At 36.9% G+C, this 13,665-nt stretch overlaps 2 protein-coding genes across 8 annotated transcripts in view; one reads left to right on the top strand and one right to left on the bottom strand.

Annotated features, from left to right (window-relative positions):
* Nucleotides 1-13,665, top strand: part of LOC115253868 (uncharacterized) — a 156,468-nt gene that overhangs the window by 26,679 nt on the left and 116,124 nt on the right. The gene's annotated exons all lie outside the window — the stretch shown is intronic.
* LOC109406298 (biglycan-like) lies at nt 10,376-12,342 on the bottom strand. The gene is made up of 2 exons (XM_019679388.3): nt 11,763-12,342; nt 10,376-11,698 (listed from the first exon to the last, which is right to left on the bottom strand). Exons 1-2 carry the CDS (start codon nt 11,780-11,782, stop codon nt 10,759-10,761), a joined length of 960 nt encoding a protein of 319 aa, XP_019534933.3. The 5' UTR covers nt 11,783-12,342; the 3' UTR covers nt 10,376-10,758.

Genomic DNA, 13,665 nt, shown 5'->3' on the forward strand with positions numbered 1-13,665 from the left:
CAAACTGTTCTTCCAATCAAGTGGGTGATTGTTTTTGGGATATATGTACAAATGTGTTGGAAATAACATAATGTTGGTGATGGAGCATCGAATAACTTATGAAAATAGCGCATTTTCTTACATATTGAGAGACTCATGAAGTTAAATTCCGAATATCTCGGAAACGGTTACTTTCGGAAAGGTTATTACAGTAGACGTTCGGTCAGTGCAAGCGGTTCAACTGCAATGCTTTTAAACTGCAAGTCCGGTAAGTGCAACAAATGAAACCCCAAATGAACAGACGGATGAAGTTCACGTTCATTTAACGTCAGTTGATGGTTTGTTGATACTGCCAGGCGTTCCAGTTATCTGTATCTTTGACATCCTACTAAAATTTGAAAACGGTCTGATAAAAAGTTCCAAACCTTTTTCCACGTTGTTTACCCGACTATCGATCGCGTAAGTTTGCAAAACTAAGGTTAACAGAGAAGGAAGAAAACCTAATGATCTGACGAAGGGGAAGTTTGTCAATGTTTACTTGTTTTGTTTCACATCAGACAAGACATTACAATTGTGCCACAAAACTAACCCAACATCATCTAGAAAATACTGTGGTGTTGCTTCAACAGGTTCTTCGCCACAGCTTCCAGCAGAAATAATGTTCTTTAAAACGCTACAAAGCGCAGTACAGTAGGTACGTACTCTATGAAAGCAGCTGTTTTGTTGGTGAGGATTCTTATTCGATTGGCACATCATCCGGGAACTATTCCGGTTTTGGATTGGAGTGCAATAAAAGAGCCCCAAAAAAATATAAAAAAGATAGCTATAAAGTATTTGATTATAGATTACAGTTTGAATTGATAATAATGTTTACATCCGACAAGCCATGGTGATATTCCAACAGTTTTTTATTACACTTCCAGCTGTAATGATATCGTATAACGATAGTAGCTTCAAAGTACTGCTGGTTTGGGAAGAATTTGGCAGATTATAATTAAATGATAACAAGTTCTGTTGCATTTTTTTTAAACAAATTACGCGTCGCTCAAATGAGAGGGGAAAGTGCAACCAAAAATTTTAGGACTTTCATACAAAAAAACGTAACGGAAGAGGAGGGGGTGTTAAAACATGACGATTTTAGCGTTGCGTTCTAAATAAATGCTATTAGTTTTGTTTTATGGCTTTTGGCTCGAGTGGTCAATATTACAAAAATGATCAAACTATTTCGCATCAACTAATTTTGAAATTATTTTGTTACAAAAAATGTTGCAAACAATAAATGTGTTACAAAATTTTGTTATAGGCAATTATTTTAATATGTACAGTGTAACAAATGCTGTTATATATCTGTTTGAATAAATAATACAAGTTTTGTTATAATTTTGTTTTTAAAAAAATAACAAATTTTGTTACAATTTTGTTATGGTTATTCACATATACGAACCCTTACAACAAAATTATATGAAATTGTGTTATTTCTAACAACGGTTGTTATAATTTTGTGATAATCTTGTTACGAGCTTCTGATCGGGAGGCTTTTACCAGCCTGGACGTTACGCTAAAAGAAGAAGAATAAACGAATATTCAGTAAATGATATAGAAAAACTTAGATGAACTGCCTAGAAAAAAAGGATAAAATTCTCCAAAAACGTGTTGCGATATTTACACATCCACATTTTTTCCGGGAAATTCACCCTGGGCACTTAAAAATTTCAAGTTATCTGCCTGAATTCCACCTAAAACTCCTGTAGCCATCATTGATCCAGCCTCTAAATTCTAGTTTTACAATATTATACAACCGCGACCGCTCAATTGAAATTGGCACAAATGAACAATTTCCAATGAAACGTTACTCAACCGCTGTAGTTTTCCATCATGCTTTTAGTAGGAACTGTCCATCGTAATTTGCTTATTTGTATCTCCTCTTTAACAATTATAATAACCATCACTTTTCTCATTAAAGTCTCTGACGCTACGCACAGGAAGGCTGGTGCAGAAAAACTTGGCACAAGTTGACATGCCACCCGGTGGTCAACAGGAGAAAAAAAACTATTTGGCATGCTTTCTTCTCATTGTCTTAACCACAACGAGTGTTGGCAAAATATAGGTATAACTTGATGGGTGTAGAAGAACATGCATTAAAGTGTACCGTAAACCGGGGTCAAATTGATCAGCGGGGTGAAATTGATCATTCGGGTACTACATTGTAATTCCATACTAGGAACTCTTAAGCGTCGTAATGATCTTGAACTTTTTACGTCATCTGATTCGTAGATGTCTAGAGATGAGTGTAGACTTTTAATTTTTTAGAAAAAAGTTAGTTTTGCCTTATTTTTTTCAAGGAATTTGCAATGTATTTCTCATTTAGCTAAAATCATTGCTACTAAACATCCAATTGCTAATAGGACTTCCCGTGAATTCTCTGTTTTAACATTTTTGTGGAGCCTTGGTAGAGATGTAATGCAGCTAATCAGAAACTGAAATAGTTATAAAAAGTTCATATTATGAAGAAATAGTAATTTTTTGTGATAGAAATCACTTATTTTAAATGAAATTGCCTACCTTTAGGCGTTTAAGGGGAAATTTCAAAATTTAATTTTGTATTTAAAGTAATAAATTCACTAGTTGTAAGATTTTAAACGCGTTATTCGGTTTAAGAAGAGCAAAATCAAGCGGTGAAGGAAATTTTCCTTTCCAACCGATGCTTAATTGTATACTGATCAATTTCGCCCCAAAGTGGCATTTCCAATATTTTGATATTTGATGTTATTTAACTTAAAGTTTAAATTTGTTGAACAAAATTCTGTCACATGGTTCCATGGAGATCCACTGGGTACTGGTTTTACAGAAATTCTTTTGGCAATATTTGAACAGGTACTGATGTTATCCGCAAAAGTTGTTTTAAAGTGATCAATTTGACCCCGGATTACGGTACTGTTTTATTTCAAGTTAAATATTGGTGTTATTTGCAGAAATATATGAACATCATCCTCTAAACTGAGCTGAAAATGTTGTTGAAAAAAATACCTTAATTTGGACAGATGTTGTTTGAATCCCTGGTAAAATGTAGTAATTCAATAAAGTTTAAAAAAAATACATGATACCTGGTAGTGATCAGGAAAGATTGAAACCCTTCTAGTAGAATTGTTAATAGTCAAGTATTGATTACATAAATGTTCATAGCAGAGACGAGTTAGAGACAAGGAAGGAATTTCAGGAAAATGTGTTTTTTTACATACATACAGGAGAATACATAACAAACAGTAGTATAATATTCTTCTACTATAAACATCGTGTTGTTTGCTAGCATCGTGATCCCGAGCACATGCAATACTTATTGTTTCAACAAGGTTGTTCCCAAACCAACAAAAAATCATATTTGATGTTGGATAAGATGAATGATGACAATGCAGAATTCGTAGACAAGATCTTAAAAAAAACATGTTTTATTTTTATTTTCGGAGGAATTTTTGGAGTATTTTTGTCAATATAATTCAATAAATTCCTGAAAAAAAATATGAGTTCTTGAAAGAAATTCCGAAAAAAAATCATTGGGGGAGTTCACGAAGTAGTTTTTGGGAGAAATGCTACAAGCATCCTTTAAAAAAATCCGAAAAAAATCATAGAGCAATTCCTGGAGTGTCCTCGACTAAATGCCTGGTGGAATTCTCGGATAATTTCCCGGAGAAACGCTACTTGGGAATCCTTCGAGAAGTTCCTGAAAGAAAAACCAGTGAAGAAATTTTTAGAATAACCCTAGGAGCAATTCTAGAACAAATCTTCAAAGGAAATCTTTAAGAAATCTTTGGAGAATTTTTTGAAGGATGTCTCGGAGTTTTTTTTAAGAAATTCTTGTAGTAATCTATGAAGCTGAACTTTGAGTAATTCCCGATAGAATACTTGCAAGAGCTTCCGTAACAATATTTAAAGAAATTTTCAAAAAATCCTTAGAGAAAAATCTGAGAAAATCCCTGAAGAATTACTTAACCCATATCCCAGCGTCCTTTTTATATGACAGATGCCCCGAACGCCCAGCATCATATTAACCCTCCTTTGGCAGTAGGGTCATTTTTTACACAAACTGTACACTACGTCAGCGAGCTACTGCCAACGTTATGCAAAAGGAAGGTTAATAGGACAGTCCTTTTGATGTGAATATCTTCCAGAATTAAGCAAAATTTTAGAATACTTTTTGTTCTTCACATCCATACAAAGTTTATAGTTAATTTTTTTTCATCCCGAAGAGAAGTTTATATATAATAACTATAGTAGACAATATAGTTTGCGACTGGTTAACTAGATTTGAATGTTTATATGTATGAAAGCTCCGACATAACTCTGGAATGCGCCAAAATTTTTCAATGAAATTTGGCATACATATTCCTTAGGTTGTCGACGTGGTTATAAGCGTATCGAAATTCAAGATGGCGATTTAGGTTCCAAGATAGCTGCCAAAGCTCCAGAATGTATGCTATTTAACTGCAATTCGGCTTCGGATACTACACGCAACCTGAGATTGGCAGATTCTAATACAATTGGGTAAGAAACATATACAAATATTGTATTAGGGCCTTGCAAATACAAAAATTGGTAGGTGGCAGTATACCAAAAATTGTATTGGCTTCCTAGAATCTGGAAAAGGAAATTTCGCATGTGCGCGTGTGCTCTGTCGCACTGGTTTCTCATTATTTGTTCTATTTTTAGACTGATCATGGCAGCAGCAGCGGCATCAAATACCAATACATGTTTAAAAAGAAGTACGGGCGGCGGCGGGAATCGAACCGAGACACTATCATGAAGATACACAGTATCCTGCGCTCTAACCAGCACGGCTATAACTGCACATGAATAGACAAGAGGCTGAAAGCCATCATGATCAACACAAACGTGGCTTGGTGATGGAAATGATACAGCCGCCACACTGCACAATGGGTCCAGAGCCGTATTTGCGAAGACAAAACTGTTTAAGCTTCAGCATTAAGTTTTTAGACACATATTGTGTTTTAGAAAGTTTATTTTCAATTGTTGACCCTATTCCCTATTATTGTTATGTTAGGGTGGTTCGTCTGGTTAAACTGAATCAAAAATCTGCTTTCTAATAATTTTATTTGCGATGCCATGATGGATGGTGATGGATTGTTTAATTAGAAATTCCACCAATAAACGGCAAATTCTAAATTTTATATATCTCAGGACTCTCACCACTTAGAAAGTTGTTGTCTTCGACAACGTTGTTAAGTGAGTCAAGGGCTTACAGTTAATGGTCCACTAGGCGGCGCATTTGCAAAATCATTCAAATGATTGATATTTTTTCGTGAAGTAATCAACATGCTGTAAGTTTGTTTTCTTTGAACGTGTCTAAGTCAAGTCAAAAGTTTTTCAAAGAGCTATGTATTAGTCATAATTGTGCAATGTCGCATTGCATTCGGTTCACTTGATCCAGAGATATAGCAATTAAACGAAGAACACTCAAATATGAACTACTTTTTTAGAGTTGCTCCAATTGTATGTAAAGTTATCCAATCGAGCCCAAATTTGTACCGTTTATAGCTTACTAGTTGTGCAACTGGCAGGAAAAATTTGAGAATATTTGGTGCATTTTTGAAAAAGTTACAGCTTGCTGAATATATTTGAAATAATAAATAAAAGTTGCATGCTTCAATTAGTTCGTAACTAGCGCCGCCTACTGACAGAACCTTGAACCAATCAGCTAATCAACTGAGCGGCCGTAACCAACCTAACAACATCGCCGAAGACATCAACTTTCTAAGTGATCTGAGTCCTGAGATATATGGAATATAATATTTGTTTGCTCACTAGTGCTGCCTTGTGGTGGAATTTTGAATCAAACGGCTCATCATTTGTTAGTTCTTGACCAGCCAAATAATATTGCCGAAGACACCAACTCTCTAAGTAACCAGGATGATGAGATATTTGGTATAAACATTTCATCAGTGTTACGTCTGTTTGTCTCTGGTATGACAGATATCACAGACAGCAAGACGACGCACTGGCGAAATTTCCATACCGTACATCTTAGCACCATGATTACTTAAATAATCAGCAGATTTTTGGATAAGCCACACTTGATTGACCGTAATCATTTCACAATAATGAAAAAAAAAGAAATGACAGAACTTGGCAGAAACATTTTTGTCTTCGTAAATACGACTCTAGACCCATTGTGCACTGAAAGCCCGCATCCAGCAGGTTGCTGTTTGCAAGTGGAAAATTCCAAGTAGACAATTGGACGCGAAGCTCAGCAGCGAAGCGAAAGTTATTTTTAGACGCAACCCGGTTCAACTTCTCGGGTTTGAATGGAGGTGTTTGTGTGTAGTGGTATGGAAGGTATGGAACCGTGTAGCGCATCTTAATACAACGAATGGATTATGATTTATCACATTTTCTGTACGTTTTTAATAGAAATCCTCTACATAGAGATAAGCGGAAGTTACATATGTCGATTCGGCAACGCTGTTCATTTTGTTTACATCAGCTGCCAACACTTGCTGCAAAGCTAGATGTTCAAACTTTGTGCGTGACTTCGTAGTGGTTCAAGTTGTTTTGTTTACATTTTCTAATTATGGTAGATTTTTTTTTCAAAATTTTGAAAAAAATAGCGGAGCAATCGATGAAATCTGAAATTTATTGCAAAGTGTTAAGCTAAACATATCGGCAGAAATGAAGCAAGAAGCAGCAATGAAAGTTTTTTCGAGAAGTGCAGCAACAAAAGTTTCGTCATAAGCTTGAGCTTTTGAAAGCAGAATTAATTAAATTCTATCTTTTTACTAAACTTACATATACCGTCAATTTCTCGATATTAAAAATAAATAATTGTAATTTATTTAGTTCGGATTGCAATACCGTTCAATCGACGCCTTCTTACGAACGATCAGCCTGTTCATTTGGCTCACACTTTGACAGTTCTTTCTGCACGATTGGCTTACAATGGCCGCCTCCGCAGATCTCTATAATGTAGGATTACTAGTTTTTAATACATAAATTGGTAGAAAAGGCATATCTCAATTTTTGGTAGCTTTTCTTGTTTTACGTATATGCAATATCTATTGATAAGGTTTGATGAATAGAACTCAAAAATCTGACGCCATTTTGAAAACCAAGATGGTGAACCATAATCCAAGATGGCAGCCACCGAATGGTAGTTTGAGCTATGATACCATGCAATATGGATAGTCATCGGTCGGGCTCGATGAGTAGAAGCCAAAAAGCGATATTTGACGCTATTTTGAAATCGGAATAGTAATTTGAGCTATGATACTACATTTTGTAATAAGGGTATCTATCAATCAGGCTTGATCAGTAATAGGGTACAGGCTGGGTAGATGGTAGGGTATTCTATTCGCCATTCCTTCAAAGATTATTTCCGAAATTTTTCTGCTGTAATTCCATAAGGGATTCCTCCTGAAAAGGAATATTGAACCGTTCGTCAAATTTGGTCGAGAGGACCTAAAAACTGTGTGAGTTTTGCGCCACTCTCGCGCACGAGAGACCACCAATTTATTTTCGATATTCCCGTCTAATAAATCGACTTTCATCAAACGCATTGAATTCAACACACAGAACATGCGTAATGTAACAATAACAGAAATTTACACAAAAGGGGACTAATAGGCTGAATGAAAAACAACAAGTGAACATTTAAAAGTACCGTCGTGCGGGGCTTCTTTATACACTTTTTCATGGGTTTTCAACTTTATGACATTATAACTCCCAGAGTAGCGAATGGATTTCCACAATTTTTACACACGATAATTGTGAGTATGTGTGCAAAATTTGAACTAAATCCATCAATGAACAAAAAAGTTGTTCATACACCAATCGGACACATCTCATATAGAACCGGATGGGGGCTACTTTGGACATTTTGAACTATAACAAAACTGCATTTAAAATTCCAGGGTTATTAAGAAAATTACTTTGTACCGTTACTGTAGCATACCATATCAAACATGATTTCAATAAAAATATACGTTTTTAGATGGTTTTGTGCTACCTTTGGTATTATGAGCAGCGTGATATTGTAATATAGACAGCCTGAAAAAAGAGACCATCAATCCTTTATTTATCTGAAACGGTCATTTATAGTGTATAACGATACAAATATTTGATTGTATATGCTACGTTGATACATCTTGGATGAATTGATCAACCCTTTGAAATTTATGAACTGTATAATCAAAGCTTACAAAGCAAATGTTCTGATACGATATGTATGTATTTTTGGTGTACTCGATGTTTTTTCGCCTCCTGAAAAGCAATAAAGGTTTTGTTTCAAAAACAATTCCAGCTAAATGAAGAGGTAAATATTGCGTCATAATAGTCCCAAAGACATCAAACAGATTTGAACCATATTTTGAATTAAAAAAAAACATATTCAAAAGTGTCCAAAGTAGCCCCGCATTTCAAAAGTAGCTTCGCACGACGGTATTTGAAGTGAATTTATTAAAAGTAATGTAATTAAAGAAACTGAAAAATAATCGGAACTAGAACAACAATCAGTCGAATTCATTTAAATGTATAATATTTTTCACAAAATACTCGCAAAAATGTATTGTGTATGTGTGTGTGTGTTTTTATTCTTCAATCACTTAACCTTATTTACAGCTCTTTGGTCCACTAGGGCACTGCGTGAGCGATTCCAATCGGCATTTACTCTTTGTACAGCACCTAAATGTATTCTATTCTCATTCTCCTATATCGAAATGGTTGCCTTAGCGCTGCTGTCACTTTTCTACCCTGTCCATGGTAGAACGATGAGCACGAGGATGTTGATCTATGGCTCTTGTTCCTTTTTCCAGTCCGATTGGGAGTCCATTATGACTTGCCGTTAGCCGATATCCAGGTTTCCAGGTCCGTTGGAGCATATGCTCTGAAGAGGGCCAGCCGCCTTTCGGGGTGAAGAGCAACTGACAAAAATTGCAAATGCCGGAGCTGGGATGAAACCCATGACCATCTACTTATGAAGTGAACGTGTAGCCACTACGCTACGGGCCCCAGCTGTGTGTGTGTTGTTTGCAGAAATGCCAGATATACAGATTTTTATGTATTATACTCTGATTGTAAAAGTGGCGCCAAACAGGCAACTGCATCGTAGTTCTGCGACCCGGATCGTTTTCGGAATTCCCCTCTACCAAACCACCGCCGCAGGCGGCAGACGATACGTTCGTCTGGGACAAATTTGGCCTATGCTGTGGGCCTATGTTACGAGAGAACGGAGCATAGTTAAATCCTTGAGAAAGGCACAATATAGTGACCGAAACGTCGGATGAAGACTCAACAATCCGTTTTTGAGTTTTTCTTCCAAGACTGAAAGCCATAACCTCAAAACATTTAATCTGTTAAACAGTTAGTTTTCATTGGAAAAGTATGTTAAAAATAAGATTAAGTAGCGTGATGTTACAACGTTGTAACGTCACGCTACACATTCCCAGTATTCGAGGGTTTACGGTCTCGTTTACGAGTTATAGTGGAAAATTTGACATAAAAGGCGTCAAAACGTTGTAACGTCACGGTAGAATGTGTCTGATACAGATTTCTCCAGAGAGCATAAAACTTGAAGTTATTTTCAATAAATTTAATTGAATCTTCATAAATAAATATCTAAAAAAACATATTTATCTAAATTTATCCAACTGAATTCAAACTTTAATATTTTACTTAAACGGTTATCGTCAAAACATTACAATATGAAAGAATATAGATTTTTACCGAGGTTTCTACATGCAACTTAAGATTTTTTAGGTATTCGTTCCAGAATTTCCAATGGGATTCCTTCAAAAATTCTTCCCGAGTTCTTTCAGGGATTTCTTTAAAAACTATTTCCGGTATTTCTGCTATGGTTCCTTCAGGGATTACTTCTGCGTTTTCATCCGAAATTCTTGCCATGATTTCTCTAAGGATTCCATCAGGTATTCTCTATGGGCAACAGTGTTGTTGTTTTCTCCATTTCTTGCAACATAAACAACATAGTTATCCAAAGTTTTGCTCAAACAGCATCAAATTAGGCAAGGAATCATAATACCCACGCTTTTTGCACCATTTCATTGCCGAAACGGAGAATTGACCTTCTCACCATACTAAAATTCAGCTCATTACTACAAATCTAGTACTACACCGAACGTGCCCCATTCTTCTGTTATTCCTGGATTCTGGCTGTGGTCTCTTCAAATTACGATGCAAAAAAGAGCCAGGTATTCCATTACAATAAGAAACAAGGACGTTACTTATTCTAGCTGACATCGCAAAAAAGATAGTTTTTACTTGAATGTTTATATATTTTGTTACGAAATCCTTTTTATACCTACAGCTTTTTTTTACGACAATACACCACCACCGTTAACTTTTCAACTTGGCAATTCAATAAAATCTACGCCAGCAATAGTGCCGGTCCTTTGCGCTATCACTTGAGCACTGATGTAAACATTTTAAGGGTCCATGACTGAGAATAGAACAAGATAGAGCGTAACGTTGTTCTATACTTTTCCCCATATACATTGTTGGCGCAAGTGAGAAGAAAAACACAATCTTTTAGTTGCCAAACTGTGCAGCTTCAAAGCTGCAAGAATATTTAATTATAAATAGATTTTACAAGTAAAAAAGAATACAATGATGATTAGTTGTCCTCTCTTGCTTTGAAAACCCTTTCGACTCTAATCCAGTGCAATGTTTCTGTAATAATGTTTTCTTCTTTGTGCTGCTCAATGGTTCTGGATTCCACTTTCTGTAATGCAGCTTCAATATCTATCTCCGAAATCTGCATTAAAGTTTCTGCCGGTACTTAGTTAAACCAGCTAATCTTTGACTGCTGGAAATGTGCTCTCTTAATTTGTTCAGCTCGAGCTGTAATCCGGAATTCTGCTGTCGCAGTTCATCTAGGGTCGAAGGGCAGTGCAGTGTAAAGTTCCCTTGACTTCTATTATCACAAGAAAGTCTATTCATTGCTGGCCACTGTTTATTCAAATTGAGCTTAAGAAAACTATCCCTCCATGCACAGTTTAGCGGATTGCCTTGCAAGGTAGCATACTCTAGTGTGGGGAAGTGACCGATGGCAAAGTGCTTCAGGTCGTTGAAACGAAGTGCGAGCATATTGATCGATGGCATTCTCCAGCTACATACGTCAAGTTGGTATAAATTATTTTTAATCATTTTGAAAAGAGAGAGCTTTGGTAAACTAACCGCCGTACTGTGTATGTACTTGATATTATTATTTGACAAATCCAGTGTGTATAAATTGTTCAATCCATTGAAATCATCTAGTGAAACAAATTCTATCGAGTTGCCTGTAATTTCTAAGTATTCTATGTATTTCAGCTGGTTAATTCTCTTCGGCACTCGTGTCAGTTTGGTTCTTCTGATAATCAACGATTCTAGTTTATAATCCTGTTCATTCTCAATTATCACGTGCTCGGTATTCGTATTACTAATAAAAATCATGGAAAATAATGTATTTATGTAAAAAGTTCCAACTAATCCATTCGATAACTTCAGCCAAGCACATTTTTCCAATTGGTTCGTGATACTACGAGAAACAATATCTGCACTGATGTTTATAAAATGGATTTGTTCATAATTAGACAAATTCCCTATCGCTGCAGCATCCTGTGGCCAATGAAAATTGATAATGTTGAAATAATTTGACTGCGGATCTGGTTGTACAACTAAAGATTTTATGCAGCAAAGTGCATTGGTGAAAAACAGCCTGTAATATTGATCAACTCATTATGCACAGCACAACACAACAAATGAATCAAACTTTTACTTACATTATCACGACTTTGTTCATTTGGAATACTTTATTGAACCAGTAATATGATGGACGTCTGGACTGATACTGCGACTCTTCACGCGTTGAATTCCGACACACTACGTCCGCATTAATGGTCAATTAAGAGTCTGTTTATAATAGAGTTCCGCAAAGAGTGAAGCGAAATCTACCAATCAAACTGTAAAATCGCCTAAATACTGAGCACGTCAGCGCTAGCATTTCTTTGCGGGAATCTGGTATTCATATACAGATTCTAGGTCAACTATAAATACAATGATTGTCGAATAGCAATAGGGTGACTCAATTATAAAAGTTAGGCTTGAATGAATTATACTTAGGTACTTACTTTCAGTCCTGAGCACCCACGGTGGTGCAGAGGGCCGAATTGAAAGATCTCCATCCTGGACGATTGCCAGCCATCACCCTGACTTGTGGCCAGATCAAATTTCTGTCGACTTCCTTTATTTCCTTGCTGATGCTGCGCCGTCATGAGCTTCTGAGCCTGCCTCTACTGCGAGGTCCTGATGGGATCCAATATAGCGCTTGTTTGCAAATTTCGCTTCCACCTCTGCGTAGAGTGTGGCCGACCGATCTGCACTTCCACTCCTGAATTTTTGTCGCTATCGGCTTTTCATGAGTTCGACGATAGATATCTACGTTGGAAATTCAACTGTAAGGCCATCATGCACGAATAGGACAGATCGGCGAAGTACTAGATTTGTAGTAATGAGCTGAATTTTAGTACCATTTTATTGTAGAAACGGAGAATTGACCTTCTCACCATACTAAAATTCAGCTCATTACTACAAATCTAGTACTACACCGAACGTACCCCATTATATACGGCAGGCATCTATCGATGAAGACTTACAGCCGTTGAATGATCTCCACTGATTCGGATTTCGGTGCGTCGACTAATCTTATTGTTTTCCATATTGTGCGTTGCATGAAAAGCACAATTATGGCGACTACTTTCCAAGGCCTTATGTGATGGTCGAAATTAAATCGCGGTACAAATAGCACGTGCAGTCGCAACAGTCATCACATCACCCGGCCATGTGGCGATTCTTTTTCAAGAATTATCAAAGAGCCCTGTGATGGAAAATTTGAAAACAGTTCTGTTTTCTTACGCGACAATCTCGCGTGCATCTTTGATTGCGGGTAAAAGTAATCGCCAAAGTAGATTTTATTTTGATTCGTATAATACATTTCTTAAACTCGCAAAGGCAGCCATTGCCTTCTTGATCCGTGCACCTATTTCGATCTTGGTGCTACCATCGGACGCCATTTGGTTACCAAGATATTGGAAGCTTTCAACATTCTGTACTGCTTGCCCTGTTCAAGTGAATCTGGTAGGGTTGCCAGTATTTACATTCAACGATATGGTCTTGTTGACGTTGATGGTAAAGCCTGCCGTCGAGGAGCGATCAAGATCATCGAGCTTATACTGTATATCAGAGCGCCGCTGAGCTAGGAGAGCAACGTCATCAGCCAGTTTGAGGTCATATAGGTGCGCCATGGTAATGGGCTGCCACAGCAACCCACGATTTGGATCACGATCAGTCGCACCTACCAGGATCTCGTCAATTACGACGAGGAACACTAGCGGTAATAGTATACAATACATCCTAACCTCACTCCAGCAACGATCCAGATGGGATCCGATAAGACACCGTTGTGCAGTACTCTGCACAAAAATGCCCTGTACTGTGCTTCAATAAGGCTGATGATTTTTTTAGAGACACCCTTACTCCTGAGGGCTCTCCACATCGTGATTGAGACGGTCGAAAGCATTTTCGTGGTCAATGAACACCAGATAGAGAAACTCCGTTACCACCGTTAACTTTTCAACAGAAACCAAGAAGTGGACTTACTTTCGGATATCGATTAATGATTGTAAA

This window comes from Aedes albopictus, chromosome 2, assembly GCF_035046485.1.
Source record: "Aedes albopictus strain Foshan chromosome 2, AalbF5, whole genome shotgun sequence".
Classification (NCBI taxonomy): Eukaryota; Metazoa; Arthropoda; class Insecta; order Diptera; family Culicidae; genus Aedes; species Aedes albopictus.